Source organism: Nomascus leucogenys, chromosome 6, assembly GCF_006542625.1.
Source record: "Nomascus leucogenys isolate Asia chromosome 6, Asia_NLE_v1, whole genome shotgun sequence".
In the NCBI taxonomy this organism is placed as follows: Eukaryota; Metazoa; Chordata; class Mammalia; order Primates; family Hylobatidae; genus Nomascus; species Nomascus leucogenys.
Genome location: NC_044386.1, coordinates 108437713 through 108453665, shown reverse-complemented (window position 1 = coordinate 108453665; position 15953 = coordinate 108437713). Strand labels below are relative to the sequence as shown.

Genomic DNA, 15953 nt, shown 5'->3' with positions numbered 1-15953 from the left:
TTGTCTTCTCTACTGCTTTACATTTGAAAAGCCCAGGTTGGATCAATAAGTATTAAATGTATAGCATATTACTCCTTTGACGACTCCCTTTCCTGCCTTCTCATTCCCTACTTTATTGCATCACAGATACGTAATTTATTACCAAGGATCTTTCATAATTCCCCACCCCTGCCTCTTTCTTCTCTTGCCCACAGTGTGCGACTTAGCAGAGTCAACAATACATATAATTCCACCAGCAACAAAGAAAATAAGTTTTGTTTTCCTATTGTCCATTTTCATGAAGAGGCCCTTCTTAGTTAATCTGAAAGCTATGGCTTACACCATAGTCCTCCATCATATCTGAAGCCAGGAACTAGAACCTGGGCTTGTGCTTCAGTCCTGACTAAAGAAGGGTTGAGTGGTGCTGATTCTTGGTTGTCTGGGTGCTATTGATTAGTGATAGAATCTTAGTCAACACTGTCACTTATCCAGACTTAGGAGAACAAAAATCTACTTGGCTCTCCTACTCTTCATTCTGGTAGCATCTTAGGCCAGGTAAAGTTCAATAAATTTTTTTGAATTCTAAGAAGTGGAAATTCCTCCCTCAAAGTCTATTAAAAACTCCACTCCCGGCTCTATCGCTTCCTCACTGAGGGCAATTTATCTCCATAATCAAAGATGAATACATTCAGATGAACTCTTCTGTGTGGGTTTAAATTTTACTGTTCAACATTCACTCTTGCTAGTAAATAAGAAAAGATGAGAGGAATGGATTGAAAACTGTCCCACAAGACCCTCTATGGAAAAGGAGCCAAAAGACTGCAGAGGTATATAGAACTTTAGAGCTTTTGAGTTTAACGATGTATATCCCTATACCTTCTTTCTGGAAAGCAGATTTTTGTGAATTGAGGGCAGGAACATTATAGAACTGATGCTTCATGGCCCTGGAATACTAAGTCCTCTGAGCCTGGATCTCCTTCAGCTCTGCCACCTACCTCCTTGTTTGCTAAATGTCCTTAGAGAAGTTAGGATATGCCTGGGGAACCCTGGGTCAGATAACCATGACAACTGGCTGACCCTGCTTTCTCTTCCTCTCTGCCCTCCTCTATCTGGGAGGCGTAAGTAGCATTGCCCAAGACTCCCAGGAGTGATAGGAATTGTTTCTGCCTGAGGAGACGCTCTGCAGCCTGGGCTCTGTGAGACTGAGGTGGCGGTCAGCTGGAGTGAGTGTTGGGATCCTGGGGCACCTGCCTTACATGGCTTGTTTATGAACATTAAAGGGAAGAAGTTGAAGGTAAGGGCCTCTTGGGAATTTTGCTGGGGATGAAAAACTCTGCAGGGAAACTACTGAGGGAGAGATTCTGGTATAGATACCAGAATCTAGAAACAGAGGAATTGGATAGGCACAGTGGATCATGCCTTTAATCCCAGCACTGCAGGTGGCCAAGGCAGGTGGATCACTTGAGCCCAGGAGTTCAAGAACAACCTGGGCAACACAGTGGGATCCTATCTCTACAAAAAAAGAAAAAAAATTAACCCTGCATTGTGGTGCATCCCTGTAGTCCTAGCTACATGGGAGGCTGAGGTGGGAGGGCACCTTGATCCCAGGAGGTCAAGGCTGCAGTGAGCCATGATTGTGCCACCACATTCCATCCTGGGCAACAGACTGAGACCCTGTCTCAAAAAAAAAAAGATAGGGAGCGGGGAGAGGGACAGACAGACAGAAAGAGAGAGAGAAATAGAGGAATTAACCCAGAGCCTTTTCGAAGATGAAACCTGAAACTTGTTTATTTTTTTAGAGATGGGGGTCTCACTATATTGCCCAGGCTGATCTCAAACTCCTGGGCTCAAGCAATTCTCCCACGTCAGCCTCAGTAGCTGAGATTACAAGTGCTTGCCAATGCACCCAGCTTGAAACTTGTTGTTTTAGTCTCTTTAGGACCTTCATTTAAGAGCCTTAAGACTTTATCTAAAACTTTCTATCTCTTATGGCTACCTGCATTTTTTATTTCCTAACCTGAACTCTTTTTTTTTTTTTTTTTTTGAGACAGAGTCTCGCTCTGTTGCCCAGGCTGGAGTGCAGTGGAGCGATCTCAGCTCACTGCAACCGCTGCCTCCCGGGTTCAAGCGATTCTCCTGCCTCAGCCTCCCAAGTAGCTGGGATACAGATGCCCACCACCACGCCTGGCTAATTTTTGTATTTTTAGTAGAGATGGAGTTTCACCATGTTGCCCAGGCTGGTCTCGGACTCCTGAACTCAGGTGATCTGCCTGCCTTGGCCTCCCAAAGTGCTGGGATTACAGGCCTGAGCCACTGTGCCTGGCCTCCTAACCTGAACTCTTATAGGAAATATTATTCTTGGCAGGGCGTGGTGGCTCACACCTGTAATCCCAGCACTTTGGGAGGCCAAGGTGGGCAGATCACTTGAGGTCAGAAGTTCGAGACCAGCCTGGCCAACATGATGAAACCCCATCTCTACTAAAAAAAATAAAAATTAGCCGGGCGTGGTGGTGGGCGCCTGTAATCCCACCTACTTGGGAGGCTGAGGCAGGAGCATCCCTTGAACCCAGGAGGCGGAGGTTGTAGTGAGCCGAGGTTGTGTAACTACACTCCAGCCTGGGCAACAGAGCGAGAATCCATCTCAAAAACATCAGTCTTGACAAGCTATGGAGCAACTCATTGCTATGGGACCCTAAGGAGTGGGGCTATTGTGTGTGACATTCACCCTCCAACCTAATGCCTTCTGTTCAGGGCAAATGGGCCCCCAGGCAGCCTGGGCCTAGTTGGTGGCCATGAGAGGCAGGGAAGTGACCCAGTGGAGCTCAAGCCTGAGGGCTTCTGATGGGACCTGGGACTCTGTTTTACAGCTTGAGGAGCTAGGATGGCAGTCAACAAAGGCCCCACCTTGCTGGATGGAGACCTGCCTGTAAGTAACTTGGGCTCATCTGTGACAGGGGATGGACAACTGAGGGAGGAGGAAGAAGCAGGGAGGGGAGATGCAGGGGACTTAGAGCAAGATATTCCCAGATTATAATCCTAGTTCATTGACTACCGTGGCTTAGTTATTCTTGCCCTCACCACCTTTTGTAGGGGGCAGTTGGAGGATCTGGGAGGGGACAAAAAGATGCCTATTGAAAACTAAGCACCTTGAAAAAAAGGGACAGAAATCCTGGCTTAGGGACAGGGGGGAGTGGAGAGGAAGGGAACTATTGTTTAAACCCTGACGCAGAAGCCCATGCTCTGCCCACCACCCAGCTGGATGTGCATTCAGTGCAGAGCCACTGCATTCTGTGTCTCCAGCATCATTCATATGGCGAATGTCACCTCTCAGAGTTAGACAGTGCACAGCCTGTGCTGCTGTGTGGGGGGAAGGGTGGGATATTCCATGTGTCTGGTGTTCTTTCTCTGACCTGGTTTTCACTGTGACTTGAAATGGTGGCAAGATGCCTTGCCAGGAATGCTTGATGGCTCCTGGCAAGGCATCTCAGATTTGGGCACAGTTCAGATAGTGAAACTTAAAAATTATGAACCTGTACAATATCCTCCTTGCCCAAGTTAGGCTTTTACTAACTCTTGCACTAGGAATCACTTTGTTTTGTATTGAATCATAGAACAGAGAGAGGCGTAAAATGGTCAAGTACATGGTTAAGCCATTCTAACAGATGGTGGTTTATTCCCTTCCCAGGATCTATTTCCTCCTTTGGTTTTGTCTAAAACAAACTCTGAAGTCTCGTCCAAAATGTTAAAAAGAATGTTTTCTTGTTTATAGTCATAGTCTATTTCTAGTTCAAATTTCAAATTCATCTGCAGGATAAAAAACTAAGATATTGGCCGGGCGCGGTGGCTCACGCCTGTAATCCCAGCACTTTGGGAGGCCAAGGCGGGCGGTTCACAAGATCAGGAGATCGAGACCATCCTGGCTAACACAGTGAAACACCGTCTCTACTAAAAATACAAAAAATCAGCTGGGCGTGGTGGCGGGCACCTGTAGTCCCAGCTACTCGGGAGGCTGAGGCAGGAGAATGGCGTGAACCCAGGAGGCAGAGCTTGCAGTGAGCTGAGATGGCGCCACTGCACTCCAGCCTGGGAGACAGCGAGACTCCATCTCAAAAAAAAAAAAAACTAAGATATTGTGGCCTGCTCTGTCTTAGTGTACTTGTAGGTCTCATTGATGGGGGTCTTTGAGCTCTGCCTCCTACAAACAGAACAGGTCAGGTGTTCACTTTGCGAGCAAAACCATGCCACAGTGTCATATTCAAAGCTACAGAGAGCCTGAGCATCTGAATCTGACCTGGGGAGTTTTTTTCTTTTTACTTTTTATATGGAGAATTCTCAACATTCATAAGAATAGACAGAAAAGAACATAGTAAGCCCCATGTACCCTTTATTAGCCCCGAAGACCATGAATTCATGGCCAATCCTGCCTCATCCTCACTTCCATTAATTCCCCCACTTTGAGTTATTTTGAAGATAATCCCAGGTAGGCCATTTCCAACTTGAGTTGGAATCCTGGCTCTGCCACTTATCAGCTGTGGGATCTTGGGTAAATCACTTCCTGTTTCTGATTGTCAATCTCCTCATCGACTCAGTGTTGGTGACAGTGCTGACCCCAGAGGATGGCTGTTAGAATTAAGTGAGCTCATGTCACCAAGGCACCCAGACCAGTGCTTGCAGCATAATGGCACCTGGCAAATGTTCTTTCCCTCTGCATGCCTAGAATTTGTTCTTTTAATTTTATTTATTTCTTTTTTAGATACAGAGTCTTGCTCTGTCACCCCGGCTGGAGTGCAGTGGTACCGTCATAGTTCACTGCAGCCTCGGTCTCCTTGTCTCAGACAGTCCTCTCACCTCAGCCTCCCCAGTAGCTGGGACTCTGTAGTCCACATGCCGTCAAATATTAGCATGGCTTTTTTTTTTCTTTTTTTTTTTTTGTGGCTCAGAGTGGTCTCAAACTCCTGGCTTCAAATGATCCTCCCGCCTCAGCCTCCCAAAGTGTTGAGATTACAGGCAGGAACTTCTACATTTAGCCCTAGAATTCATTCTTTTACTCAAAGACCAGTGTTTTTTCACTAAGGTTCCTAGGTGACCTAAAGCTTAATTATGTGACTGCTGCCAAAGGTGCATTACTAACAGCACAGCACCCCGGAAATGATAAATGATTGTTCCACTACACCCAGCATGCACAGATCACACCCAGAGTGCTGTCTTTGAGTGTTTTTTGTTTGTTTTTTGTTTTTTGAGACAGGGTGTCATTCTGTCATCGAGGCTGTAGTACAGTGGCATGATTATGGCTCACTACAGCCTCCAACTCCCAGGCTCATGCGATCTGCCCACCTCAGGTTCCCGAGTAGCTGGGACCACAGGCACACAGCACCATGCCCTGCTCATGATTATTATTATTATTATTATTTTTTGTAGAGACGGGGTCTCCCTGTGTTGCCCAGGCTGGCCTTAAACTTCTGGGCTCAAGCGAGGGTAGTATATTTTTAAGAAAGATAATGTAAAACTGTAGCATGTCCAGGAGAGGGGGTCACCAGACCACATTGTGAACCATTTGTAAACGAAGTTAGGAACTGGAGCCATTTAACATGATGGAGGCACTTCTAAGGGAGACATATTTGACTTCAAATATGTGAAGGGCCAACCCATGAACGATGAAATAGGTTTTCTCAGTTTTGTTCCAGAGGGCAGAGTGTGGAACAGGAGGGTGGAGGCAAATTTCAGCTCAGCAAAGCTGTCCAACAAGGGGCACAGGCCACTTTGTGAGGGGGAGAGCTCTCATTCAGGGAGACATTCAAATATAAGTCTTGGCTGGGCACAATGGCTCATGCTTATAATCTCAGTGATTTGGGAGGCTGAGGCAGAAGGATCACTTGAGGCCAGGAGTTCAAGACCGGCAAGACCCCCCCTCTACAAAATAAAAATATTAGCAAGGCATGGTGTCACATGCCTGTAGTCCCAGCTACCAGGAGGCACAAGTGTGGGGACTGTTTGAGCTCACGAGTTGGAGGGTACAGTGAACTATGATGGCACTAATGCACTTCAGTTTGAGCAACAGAGTGAAACCCTGTCTCTATAAAAAATAATAAATAAATAAAAACAAATACAAGTCTGCCAGAGAAACGATGGAAAGGATTCTTACTACAAAGTCCCCTAAAATTCTGTGATTCCGTGCAGTTGGGCAGATCTAAACCTACACATTCTACTAGGCACAGCCCCGACTGTGGTTCACGTATGCAGCTAACATTACTGTGCCATGTTTAGCCTACACTCTGGGAATGCAGAGATGACAGTCTACGGGGAGTGAGATGAATACACATAACCACAGCACGGTGTGATGAATGTGGAGACAGCCAGGGAGGGAGTAGTTTCCGACGTGATGGAGGAGATTCTGGAAGCTTCAGAGGGGAAGTGTTGGTCAAGCGGAGTCTTGGGAATGGCACTCTGCCAGGCAGCAAGGGCTGTGGGAGGGAAGGTGAGCGTTCTAGGCAGTGGGGCCGGGATACATGGGCGGGGAGGCAGTACCTCAGAAAGACCAGAAAAATGTTTGGAGAAGCCACCAGTCAAGGGTGGACTAAAACTCTAGACAACAACACTTGCTCTCTACCAGTAGGTATCAGGGGAGTGAGTTGAGGTGGGGGTGGGGGTGGTGGGAACTGACTTGGTCTCTGGAGAACAGATATTGCCTTGGCAGCTCTCCCGAACCCGGATGGTGACCAGGAGGACATGGCCGGCTGACTCTTGTTTTCCCCATGGGCTCTCCCATGCTCCCATGATTGGGGCATCTAGAGACCTCTTTGGCCTTGGTTCCTCCCAGCTCACTTGGACTCAGGCTAGTTGCACCATTGGTCCCCATGATCCTGGGGTCACCTTCCCAGGAGGCTGGAGAGGGAGGTGGGACAACTTGAATGTGTTCCTTTCGCACCAGGAGCAGGAGAATGTGCTGCAGCGGGTCCTGCAGCTGCCGGTGGTGAGTGGCACCTGCGAATGCTTCCAGAAGACCTACACCAGCACTAAGGAAGCCCACCCCCTGGTGGCCTCTGTGTGCAATGCCTATGAGAAGGGCGTGCAGAGCGCCAGTAGCTTGGCTGCCTGGAGCATGGAGCCGGTGGTCCGCAGGCTGTCCACCCAGTGTGAGTCCTCGCGGCGCTCAGCAGCTGCCTGCTTGTTCACTGCCTACCTTCCAGTCTGTCTGCCTGCCTCTCAGTCTGTCTGACTGTCTGATAACTTGCTTGTCTGTCTACTTAACTGACCACATCCCATTGCATGGTCTTCTTATCTATGGCTATAAAGGTATACACACAGATCTCTTTTCATCTGTAGATGCCTATCTATGGCCCAGCTGGCATTTTCCTAGGATAACAATGATGGCCAGAGAATCTGCAGGGGAAGGGAAGGCAGAGCTATGCAGGCAGTGGTGAGGGTGGGGCCCATGGCAGACCAGACACTCACTGTAGCAGCACAGGCAGCATCAGCAAGAACCAGCAGAGTCTGGCAGAGGCAGAGGCAGCCGGCACTAGGGGGCCTGGCAGGGCTGGAGGGCACAGAGGGAGGAGAAAGCTGGCTGAGCCCAGCAGCTGATGGTGGTGGCTCATGACGGGTGGGGGTGGCAGAGAGCCGCCAGCCAGGGCCCTGGAGGCAGAAGACGGCTCTCCCATGGGCCTTACCAGGTGTGCACCACTCAAATTGTTCTGCCCCATCTGAAACTGTGGTCTCCAAGGCATACACAGGGCTGAGGGAAATTGCAGTAATGCCAAAAAGTCTAGCACCTTCCACCATCCTAATTACAGAATTATGGGTAGCTGAGGACTCCACACAGCAAACAGGAAAGGACAGATGTAAAGTAGGCCCGGGCCCTGTCCCTGGCTGCAAGCTCCTTAAATAGTTTCCTTGAGTCTCATTCTGCCCAACTGGAAGACAGCCAAGTCATCTGGGCTCTCTGCTGCTTGAGAATTTTGTGAAGAAAAATAAGGTATCTGCAGAAAGAATATATGAAAGAGTATAAAGAACTCTCCTCGAAAGCTGTGGCCCCCATTGGCCATGGCTGCAGAGCCGATGTCCCGGCCGACCCAGGTGGGATCCCCTTGAAGCAGGTGCATCTCTGACGCACGCTTATTCTCCGGGGGCAACTCTTTTCCCTTCCCTGTGACCCTCTTCAGACAGTTGACCATCTCAACACCTAGTGGTTAAAAAGAAGAGCATGGACAGCCTGGGGCCTGCACTGGCTGTGCTGGGAGTTTGTCATGTTGAGAGCTAAGCAGGCCCAGCCCCAAGGCCTCACTGCCATCTGCTTCCCTCTCACACCTCTCTTCTCCCTCCTCATGCTCACTCAGAGCCCCCATGCAGGTCGGGAAGGAAGAGAAGGAGGGAAAGAACGGTACTGTTGGTGATTCATATAGCTCCCATCATTCTTCTTCACAAAAATCCTGCCAGGCAGGCACCATTAATTCACCTTTTACAAGGTAGGAAGCAGAGGCTCAGACTGGCTGTGACTTGCTGAGGCCACAGGCTGCTTAGATGTGGTCACTTGGCCTTTTGAGTGCAGGTCTGAGCGACCCCAGAGTTCCCACACAGATGGAAGAAACTGTCCCGGGTCTCAAGGAGTCCCTGCGGACAAGGGCTAAAGAGGGCAAAGGGCCTGGGGCCCAGAGATGCTGGGGAGGCAGCAGGCCTTGGGATTTGAGGGCTCCAAGTCACTTCCTTGGCACAGAGGCCACTGCTAGATTCTCATGGGGAGGGGCAGGGCTCAGGCAAACTTGGCCCTTCCCTTCCAGTCACAGCTGCCAATGAGCTGGCCTGCCGAGGCTTGGACCACCTGGAGGAAAAGATCCCCGCCCTCCAGTACCCCCCTGAAAAGGTGAGCCCCTTCCCACCTCTGGAAGCCTCCCTGCACCCTGTCATCACCACCTCTCAGGGAGGAGAGGGCAGGGGCTGCTGATGCCGTGACTGGAAGTCTGTGTCCCATGGTGAGCATCCTCCAAGGCTGGCGGAGGCTGCCTGCTCCCAAGGCCACACAATAGGCTCCTCTTCTCCCTGTGAAGCTGAATGGAGGTGGGGTTTCTGGGACCAGCAGGCACGAGCCCAGAGGCAAACCCAAACAGGAGCTCGAGGCGGGTCCCACTGCCTCCCGATAGCACACCCTGGGATCTGAGTTCCAGAGTCTGCCCTGGACCACTTGGCAACTACAGCTGCCTAAGATCATGAGTTACACTCATTCAGATCCCAGGAGTGTCATCCCATATCCTCAATATCCAACATTTTATGGACCATGAGATTGAAAGTCACTTTACCTGGCTACATATTTATTGGGTAGTTGCTATGATAAGGACTCATTTTTGGTGCTTCTGGGGAATAAGTTTCAGTGTCTGACCTCATCTATCTCACTGACCAACTATCTACCCTTCCCACAAGCATGTACTGAGCCCTACCCTATTATGCCCGGGGCCATCACCTGTGCTTTATCAAGCGCTCTCATTTAATCCACTTGTCAACCCTCTGGGATGGGGTTGTTATCTCCATTTTACAGAGAGGAAACCAGTGTCTCCCCCATGGCCACACAGCCTTAAGTGGAGATAATGAGAGCAGGTCTGTTCAGCTGTGAGGCCTGTGCTCTTTGCTCCCCATTTTTCCAGATAAAGACAACATTTTTGTCACAAAGGAGCTCCCAGGATAATGAAGAAAAAGACAAATTATTTCAATGCAGAACTTGTAGGAAGATCAAGCACACCTATAAATCAATAGAATCGCTGTGTTCTGAGGAAAGGATGGAGGAGATTCCTTGTGAGCCCGAGGGTATCAGGACAGGTGGCACCAAGGAGGAGCCTTTGGGGTCATCCTCACAGGATGGGAGGGATCTTGACAGGCAGTGATGGGGGGTGAAGAAGCCAGGAGATCCAAACAGTTGGCACAGGGAAGGTTGGAGCCCTCTCCCTTTAAAGACCAGCTTAATTCCAGGTACCTAAATATCAGTACCAGTTCCCTGGGCCTTTAGATGACGCCTTCCTGGGAGCTGGGCCCAGGCCACCAGACCCCGAAAGGGCAGCCCTTGTAGGGCCTGCAAGACCACATGCCTAACACCCCCACCAACTTCCCCCAGATTGCTTCTGAGCTGAAGGACACCATCTCCACCCGCCTCCGCAGTGCCAGAAACAGCATCAGCGTTCCCATCGCGAGCACTTCAGACAAGGTCCTGGGGGCTGCTTTGGCCGGGTGTGAGCTCGCCTGGGGGGTGGCCAGAGACACTGTGGAATTTGCTGCCAACACTCGAGCTGGCCGACTGGCTTCTGGAGGGGCCGACTTGGCCTTGGGCAGCATTGAGAAGGTGGTGGAGTACCTCCTCCCTCCAGACAAGGAAGAGTCAGGTACCTGCCATTCGGAGGCTCAGCCTGGGAGTGAGTTGTCATACACACTGCCTGGGAATCAGCAGGAGGTGGCTCATCCAGCCACTGCTCTGGAATAAGGAAGGCCAGTGGGATTTTCAGATGGATTCATAATCATTTACACCCCCCCCCGCCCCCACCCCATCTGTAAAGAGGGAAAGTGAGTTGTGGAACTCACCAGTGAGTTTGTGGTGGACCTAGAACACCTGCTTTCCAGTCCTAGACATGACCCAGATCTCTCCAGCCCCTCTCTGACCTGTTTTCTCTTCTTTCCCCTCAAATCCCTACCCAGCCCCTGCTCCTGGACACCAGCAAGCCCAGAAGTCTCCCAAGGCCAAGCCGAGCCTCATGAGCAGGGTTGGGGCTCTGACCAACACCCTCTCTCGATACACCATGCAGACCATGGCCCGGGCCCTGGAGCAGGGCCACACCGTGGCCATGTGGATCCCAGGCGTGGTGCCTTTGGTAAGCATCTGCCCTGAGTTCTGAATGACCCCCTGCCTGGGAGCCCTGTGGGCCTCCTAGTCCCTCCCATCCCCTACCCATCACCCCTTCCTGTCCTGAGAACATTCTCTCTTCCAATCTGGGCTGGGGCTTTAGTTCTAAGAGGACTTGAGAGGGGTAGAGGGATGGCCTTCCAGACCGCAGGGAAAGAGAAGGGACAGGATGTTAAACAAGGGCAGGCCTGCCTTGCTAGAGTGCTCCTGCCCTACCATTCACTTCTATCTCCCCCATTTCCCTCTGAGTCTCCCAAAAGCCCCAGCCTTCATCCCCCAAAGTGGGCCTCTTTCTATGGATCTTCCCACCTGTAAGACAGCAGGACCTCCATCTGCTATGCAAGAGACTGTCATCCTTAAATAAACAAAGTATACAACCCATTTTGTCAGGGAGAGTATACCCAGCACCACTGCACCCAAGGTAAAGTTGCCCTTTCTAGGCCCAGGGAGAGTTAACTCCCCACCACTCCCCACCTCCACCTCTCTGTATTTTAGCAGAAATAGGCTGGATGTTTTTCATAGGAATTTTAGTAAGAAACTAAGGCCAGAAAAGAAAATAAAACAATATTAAAGCATAAAGGCCAGCAAAGAAGATGATTAGTTTTCAGCCATCTTTTGAGTAGTACTTTTAAAAGCATCATCAGGTATGGATCATTCATTCAAGCAAGTGTTGCCCCTGCAGGGATACAGGAGTAGTAGTTCCCCTCTGTCCCCTGCATCAATAATGGCTGAGACTGAGTCACATGCCTGGACCCCGCCTGCCGTGGGCAGAACCTCACATGCCACCATTCACATGGAATAGAATGGCATCCCCAAAAGCTGTGTAATAAGGAGGGTCTGTTTGTGGGGCTCCCTAGAGGTTTAGAATGTGCCTCAGGAGACACCAGCCCACTTGCTCAGTCAGTTTCTTCCCGTGGGACACTCTGGTTCGTTGAATTTTTCACTCTTAAAAGATCTGGGAGGATTATCTACCAAAGCTAACACACATATATCCTATGGCCCAGCAGTTCCACTCTTAAGTGTATACACAACAGAAATGAGCACTTAAGTCTCCCAAGACAAGTAAAAAATGTTCAGATCAGCAATATCCTTAGCTAAGAACTGGAAGCAATGATAATGTCCATCAACAGTAGAATGGGTAAACTACGGGAAATTCGTATGATGGAATATTACACAGAAATGAAAAAGAAGGAACTACTTCCATTTGCAGCAACACGGGTGAAACTTACACCATAATATTTAACTAAAGGAGCCATTAATGAATGAATACACGTGGTGTGACTCCACTTACATGCAGTTCAAAAATAGGCACAACTAAGGCATGGTGACAGAGACCAGGATTGTGGTCACTCTTGGGGGAATATGGACTGAGTGGGGACACAGGGAGTCTTTGGGTGTTGAAATGGTCTATGTCTTGATCTGTGGTGGTTACACAGGTGTGTTCTTACAAAAATTCATAAAGCTTACACTAAAGATGTGTGCACTTTAGTGTATGTAGATTACCACTCAATAAAAAGTTTCAAGAAAAGTCTGCTGGGGCTGAGCCCTGCTCACCACCTGGCCTGGACCCTGGGGGTGAGGGGCTTGGGCTGCTGGGGCTCCCTGGCCTTCAGCAGGGGCAGTTGAGCCAACAATCTGCTGCCATCCTCCCTCAGAGCAGCCTGGCCCAGTGGGGTGCCTCAGTGGCCATGCAGGCGGTGTCCCGGCGGAGGAGCGAAGTGCGGATGCCCTGGTTGCATAGCCTCGCAGCCGCCCAGGACGAGGATCATGAGGACCAGACAGACACGGAGGGAGAGGACATGGAGGAGGAGGAAGAATTGGAGACCGAGGAGAACAAGTTCAGTGAGGTGAGGGGGAGAGTGGGAGCCTCAAGGTCCCCCAGCCCACAGAAGGGGTAAGAAGCAGAGGCATAGGGTGAACTCAGGGCCTCTGCCCCAGTTGCAGCGGCATGGCATGTGTGTGCAACACCCTTCACCCCACCCCCAGATGCCCAGCTGACGAGGGACTTCCATGTCATTTTCTCAGCTGACCCTTGCAACACTCTGTAAATAGGCAGGGCAGAGATTGTTGTCCCATTTTGCAGGAGAAGAAACAGAGGTTCAGAGAGGGAATGTGACCTGTCCAAGGCCACACTGCTAGTGGCAGAATAGGCCTGAAGTTTTGTAAATTTGGTATTCTCATGCTTTACCCTCTAGCTGTGGGGCTGGTGGGGAGGGAAGGGTCAGGGGAGTTACTGCAGGAGGCACTGACCCTGCTCTGGCCCCCAGGTAGCAGCCCTGCCAGGCCCTCAAGGCCTCCTGGGTGGTGTGGCACATACCCTGCAGAAGACCCTCCAGACCACCATCTCGGCTGTGACATGGGCACCCGCAGCTGTGCTAGGCATGGCAGGGAGGGTGCTGCACCTCACACCAGCCCCTGCTGTCTCCTCGACCAAGGGGAGGGCCATGTCCCTATCGGATGCCCTGAAGGGTGTTACTGACAATGTGGTGGACACAGTGGTGCATTATGTGCCGGTGAGTACCACCCCTGGCAAACTGTTAGTGTCCCAAGGGGGCCTGGACAGGGCAGATAAAGTAGGTTTGACTGAAGGGGCTGCAGTCCCCCTCCTTTCCCCTACTCCTCTGGAGACCGCCCCCCTCCAGTCCTCAGTGCCCTGGCAACATTTTAACATACTGGGCCTCTCCCAGCCCCAGGAGTATAGAGGCCCATGGCTCTGGCCTGAGGCCTCTCCCCACGGCCCCTCCCACCTGCTGGTAGAGGAGTCTCCAGCCGTCAGTCCCGGGATCCCAGTGGCTCACCTTCACCCCTTTGCTCTCAACTGAAGGGCCGGGCAGTTGCCCGGCAGGTTTGCATGCTGCTGCCTGGGAAGGGGTTGGAGAGGCTTCCAGGGCACCCTGAGGGGTGGGCCATGAGTTCCAGGGGACAGCAGCAGGCTCCACCCAATTCTATCACCTGTCACCAATAAGAAAAACCCAGGGGATACCAATGCCATCCCTTTGGGAGCCCCTATCCAAAGCAAGTTACAGGTTATGCAAGCCTTGGGTTGGGGGGCGGGGAGCTGGGCAGGGCGCTGGTCAGGGCAGAAAGCACCATTAGAGCTGGTAAGGGGGTGGGTTACTCAGTCACTCTACCGAGCAGCATGCCAGGGATCTTAGTATACCGCCTGTTCATCCTGCGCTCGGGCCAGCCCCAGGAAGGTGTACCCGTCCCTGGCCAGGTCACTGTGTGGGCTGCAAGGAAGAGTTAGGAAAGCTGATGACCTCCCACTGAGGGTTCCCCTCAGGAAGGCCTAGGGGATCCTGAAACTTTGAGAGGCTTGGCTTGCCTGAGCAGCCTGGTCCATGGAGAAGCTCAGAGTGGGCAGGACCTCAGGGCTTTCCCCGGTGTCCCCCAAACTACCGAACCGATCCCCAGCCTGTGTCCTCCTGACGGCCGCTCCCGGGGGAACAATCGAGGGGCCCGGGAAGGGGCGGTGGGTCAGAGGCGCAGGGACCAGGGCCAAGCCAGGACTCTAAGGCGGCTGCCGGGCCCTTAGCTCCCCAGGCTGTCGCTGATGGAGCCCGAGAGCGAATTCCGGGACATCGACAACCCACCAGCCGAGGTCGAGCGCCGGGAGGCGGAGCGCAGGGCGTCTGGGGCGCCGTCCGCCGGCCCGGAGCCCGCCCCGCGTCTCGCACAGCCCCGTCGCAGCCTGCGCAGCGCGCAAAGCCCCGGCGCGCCCCCCGGCCCGGGCCTGGAGGACAAAGTCGCCACGCCTGCAGCGCCGCGCTCGGGCTTCCCGGCGGTGCCCCGCGAGAAGCCAAAGCGCAGGGTCAGCGACAGCTTCTTCCGGCCCAGCGTCATGGAGCCCATCCTGGGCCGCACGCAGTACAGCCAGCTGCGCAAGAAGAGCTGAGTCGCCGCACCAGCCGCCGCGCCCCGGGCCGGCGGGTTTCTCTAACAAATAAACAGAACCCGCACTGCCCAGGCGAGCGTTGCCACTTTCAGAGTGGTCTCCTGGGGACCTCAGCCTCATCCCGATGATGCTGCCAAGGCACACATTTTTTTTGTTTGTTTTTTTTTAGCATCCTTTTGGGGCTTCACTCTCAGAGCCAGTTTTTAAGGGACACCAGAGCCGCAGCCTGCTCTGATTCTATGGCTTGGTTTTTACTAAAAGAGTAATTGCCTTATTTGATTTTTCATCTCTTTAACCAAACTTGTGGCCAAAAGACATTTGACCGTTTCCAAAATTCAGATTCTGCGTCTGTGGATAAATATTTGCCACAAATGAGTAACTCCTGTCACCACTCTGAAGGTCCAGACAGAAGGTTTTGACGCATTCTTAGCACTGAACTCCTCTGTGATCTAAGATGATCTGTTCATCCTCTGATGGACATCCTCTGATGATCTAGGCTCCCAGCAGACTACTTTGAAGAGAATAATCAGATGCAAAAGCTCTTGGGTGTTTATGTAAAATACTAGTGTCACTTTCTGAGTACCCGCCCCTTCACAGGCTGAGTCCCAGGCCTGTGCTTTGTAGAGCCAGCTTCTTGCCCACAGCCACATTTCCATTTGGATCATTATTGCCTTCACCTGCATAGTCACTCTTTTGATCCTAGGGAACCAAAATGGTGATCATATATAGACTTTTTATATAGCCACAGTTCATCCCCAACCCTATTCTTCGAAATGTTAATATTTGATAAATCTAGAAAATGCATTCATACAATTACAAAATTCAAACATTGCAAAAGGGTGTGTGTCTTTCTCCCTGAGCTCCCTGTTCCCCTTCATTAAAAACCACCATGGTGCCATCTCTTGTGTATGCAGGGCTATGCACCTGCAGGCACGTGTGTATGCACTCCCCGCTTGTGTTTACACAAGCTGTGGGGTGTTATACATGCCTGCTGTTTTCACTTAATAATACGGCTTGGAGAGATTTTTGTATCACATTATAAATCCCACTCGCTCTTTTTGATGGCCACATAATAACTACTGCATAATATGGATACACCTTATTTGATTTAACTAGTTCTCTAATGATGGACTTTTAAGTTGTTTCCTTTTTTTTCTTTTTTGCTACTGCAAACAGTGCTATAATAAATGTCCTTATCAAAAA

General features: G+C 51.0%; 1 protein-coding gene across 2 annotated transcripts; it reads left to right on the top strand.

Annotated features, from left to right (window-relative positions):
* Window positions 1-1106: 1106 nt before the first annotated feature.
* PLIN1 (perilipin 1) lies at window positions 1107-15953 on the top strand. Of its 2 annotated transcripts, none has more exons than XM_030815005.1 (9): window positions 1107-1202; window positions 2847-2905; window positions 6908-7112; window positions 8754-8836; window positions 10076-10340; window positions 10651-10823; window positions 12511-12702; window positions 13123-13368; window positions 14391-15587. In XM_030815005.1, the coding sequence occupies exons 2-9, from the start codon at window positions 2861-2863 to the stop codon at window positions 14748-14750; spliced, it is 1569 nt and encodes a 522-aa protein (XP_030670865.1). In that variant the 5' UTR covers window positions 1107-1202; window positions 2847-2860; the 3' UTR covers window positions 14751-15587. The 2 variants fall into 2 exon arrangements, with proteins under 2 accessions (XP_030670865.1, XP_030670864.1); XM_030815004.1 differs by having other exon boundaries at window positions 1158-1273; window positions 14391-15953.

What these genes read in the sequence shown, in the direction of transcription:
- PLIN1 (XM_030815004.1), top strand. Translation starts at nt 2,861, where the DNA reads ATGGCAGTCAACAAAGGCCCCACCTTGCTGGATGGAGACCTGCCT. An exon ending in CCGCAGGCTGTCCACCCAGT is followed by an intron (nt 7,113 to 8,753) that starts GTGAGTCCTCGC and finishes CTTCCCTTCCAG; the next exon opens with TCACAGCTGCCAATGAGCTG. An exon ending in TCCAGACAAGGAAGAGTCAG is followed by an intron (nt 10,341 to 10,650) that starts GTACCTGCCATT and finishes ATCCCTACCCAG; the next exon opens with CCCCTGCTCCTGGACACCAG.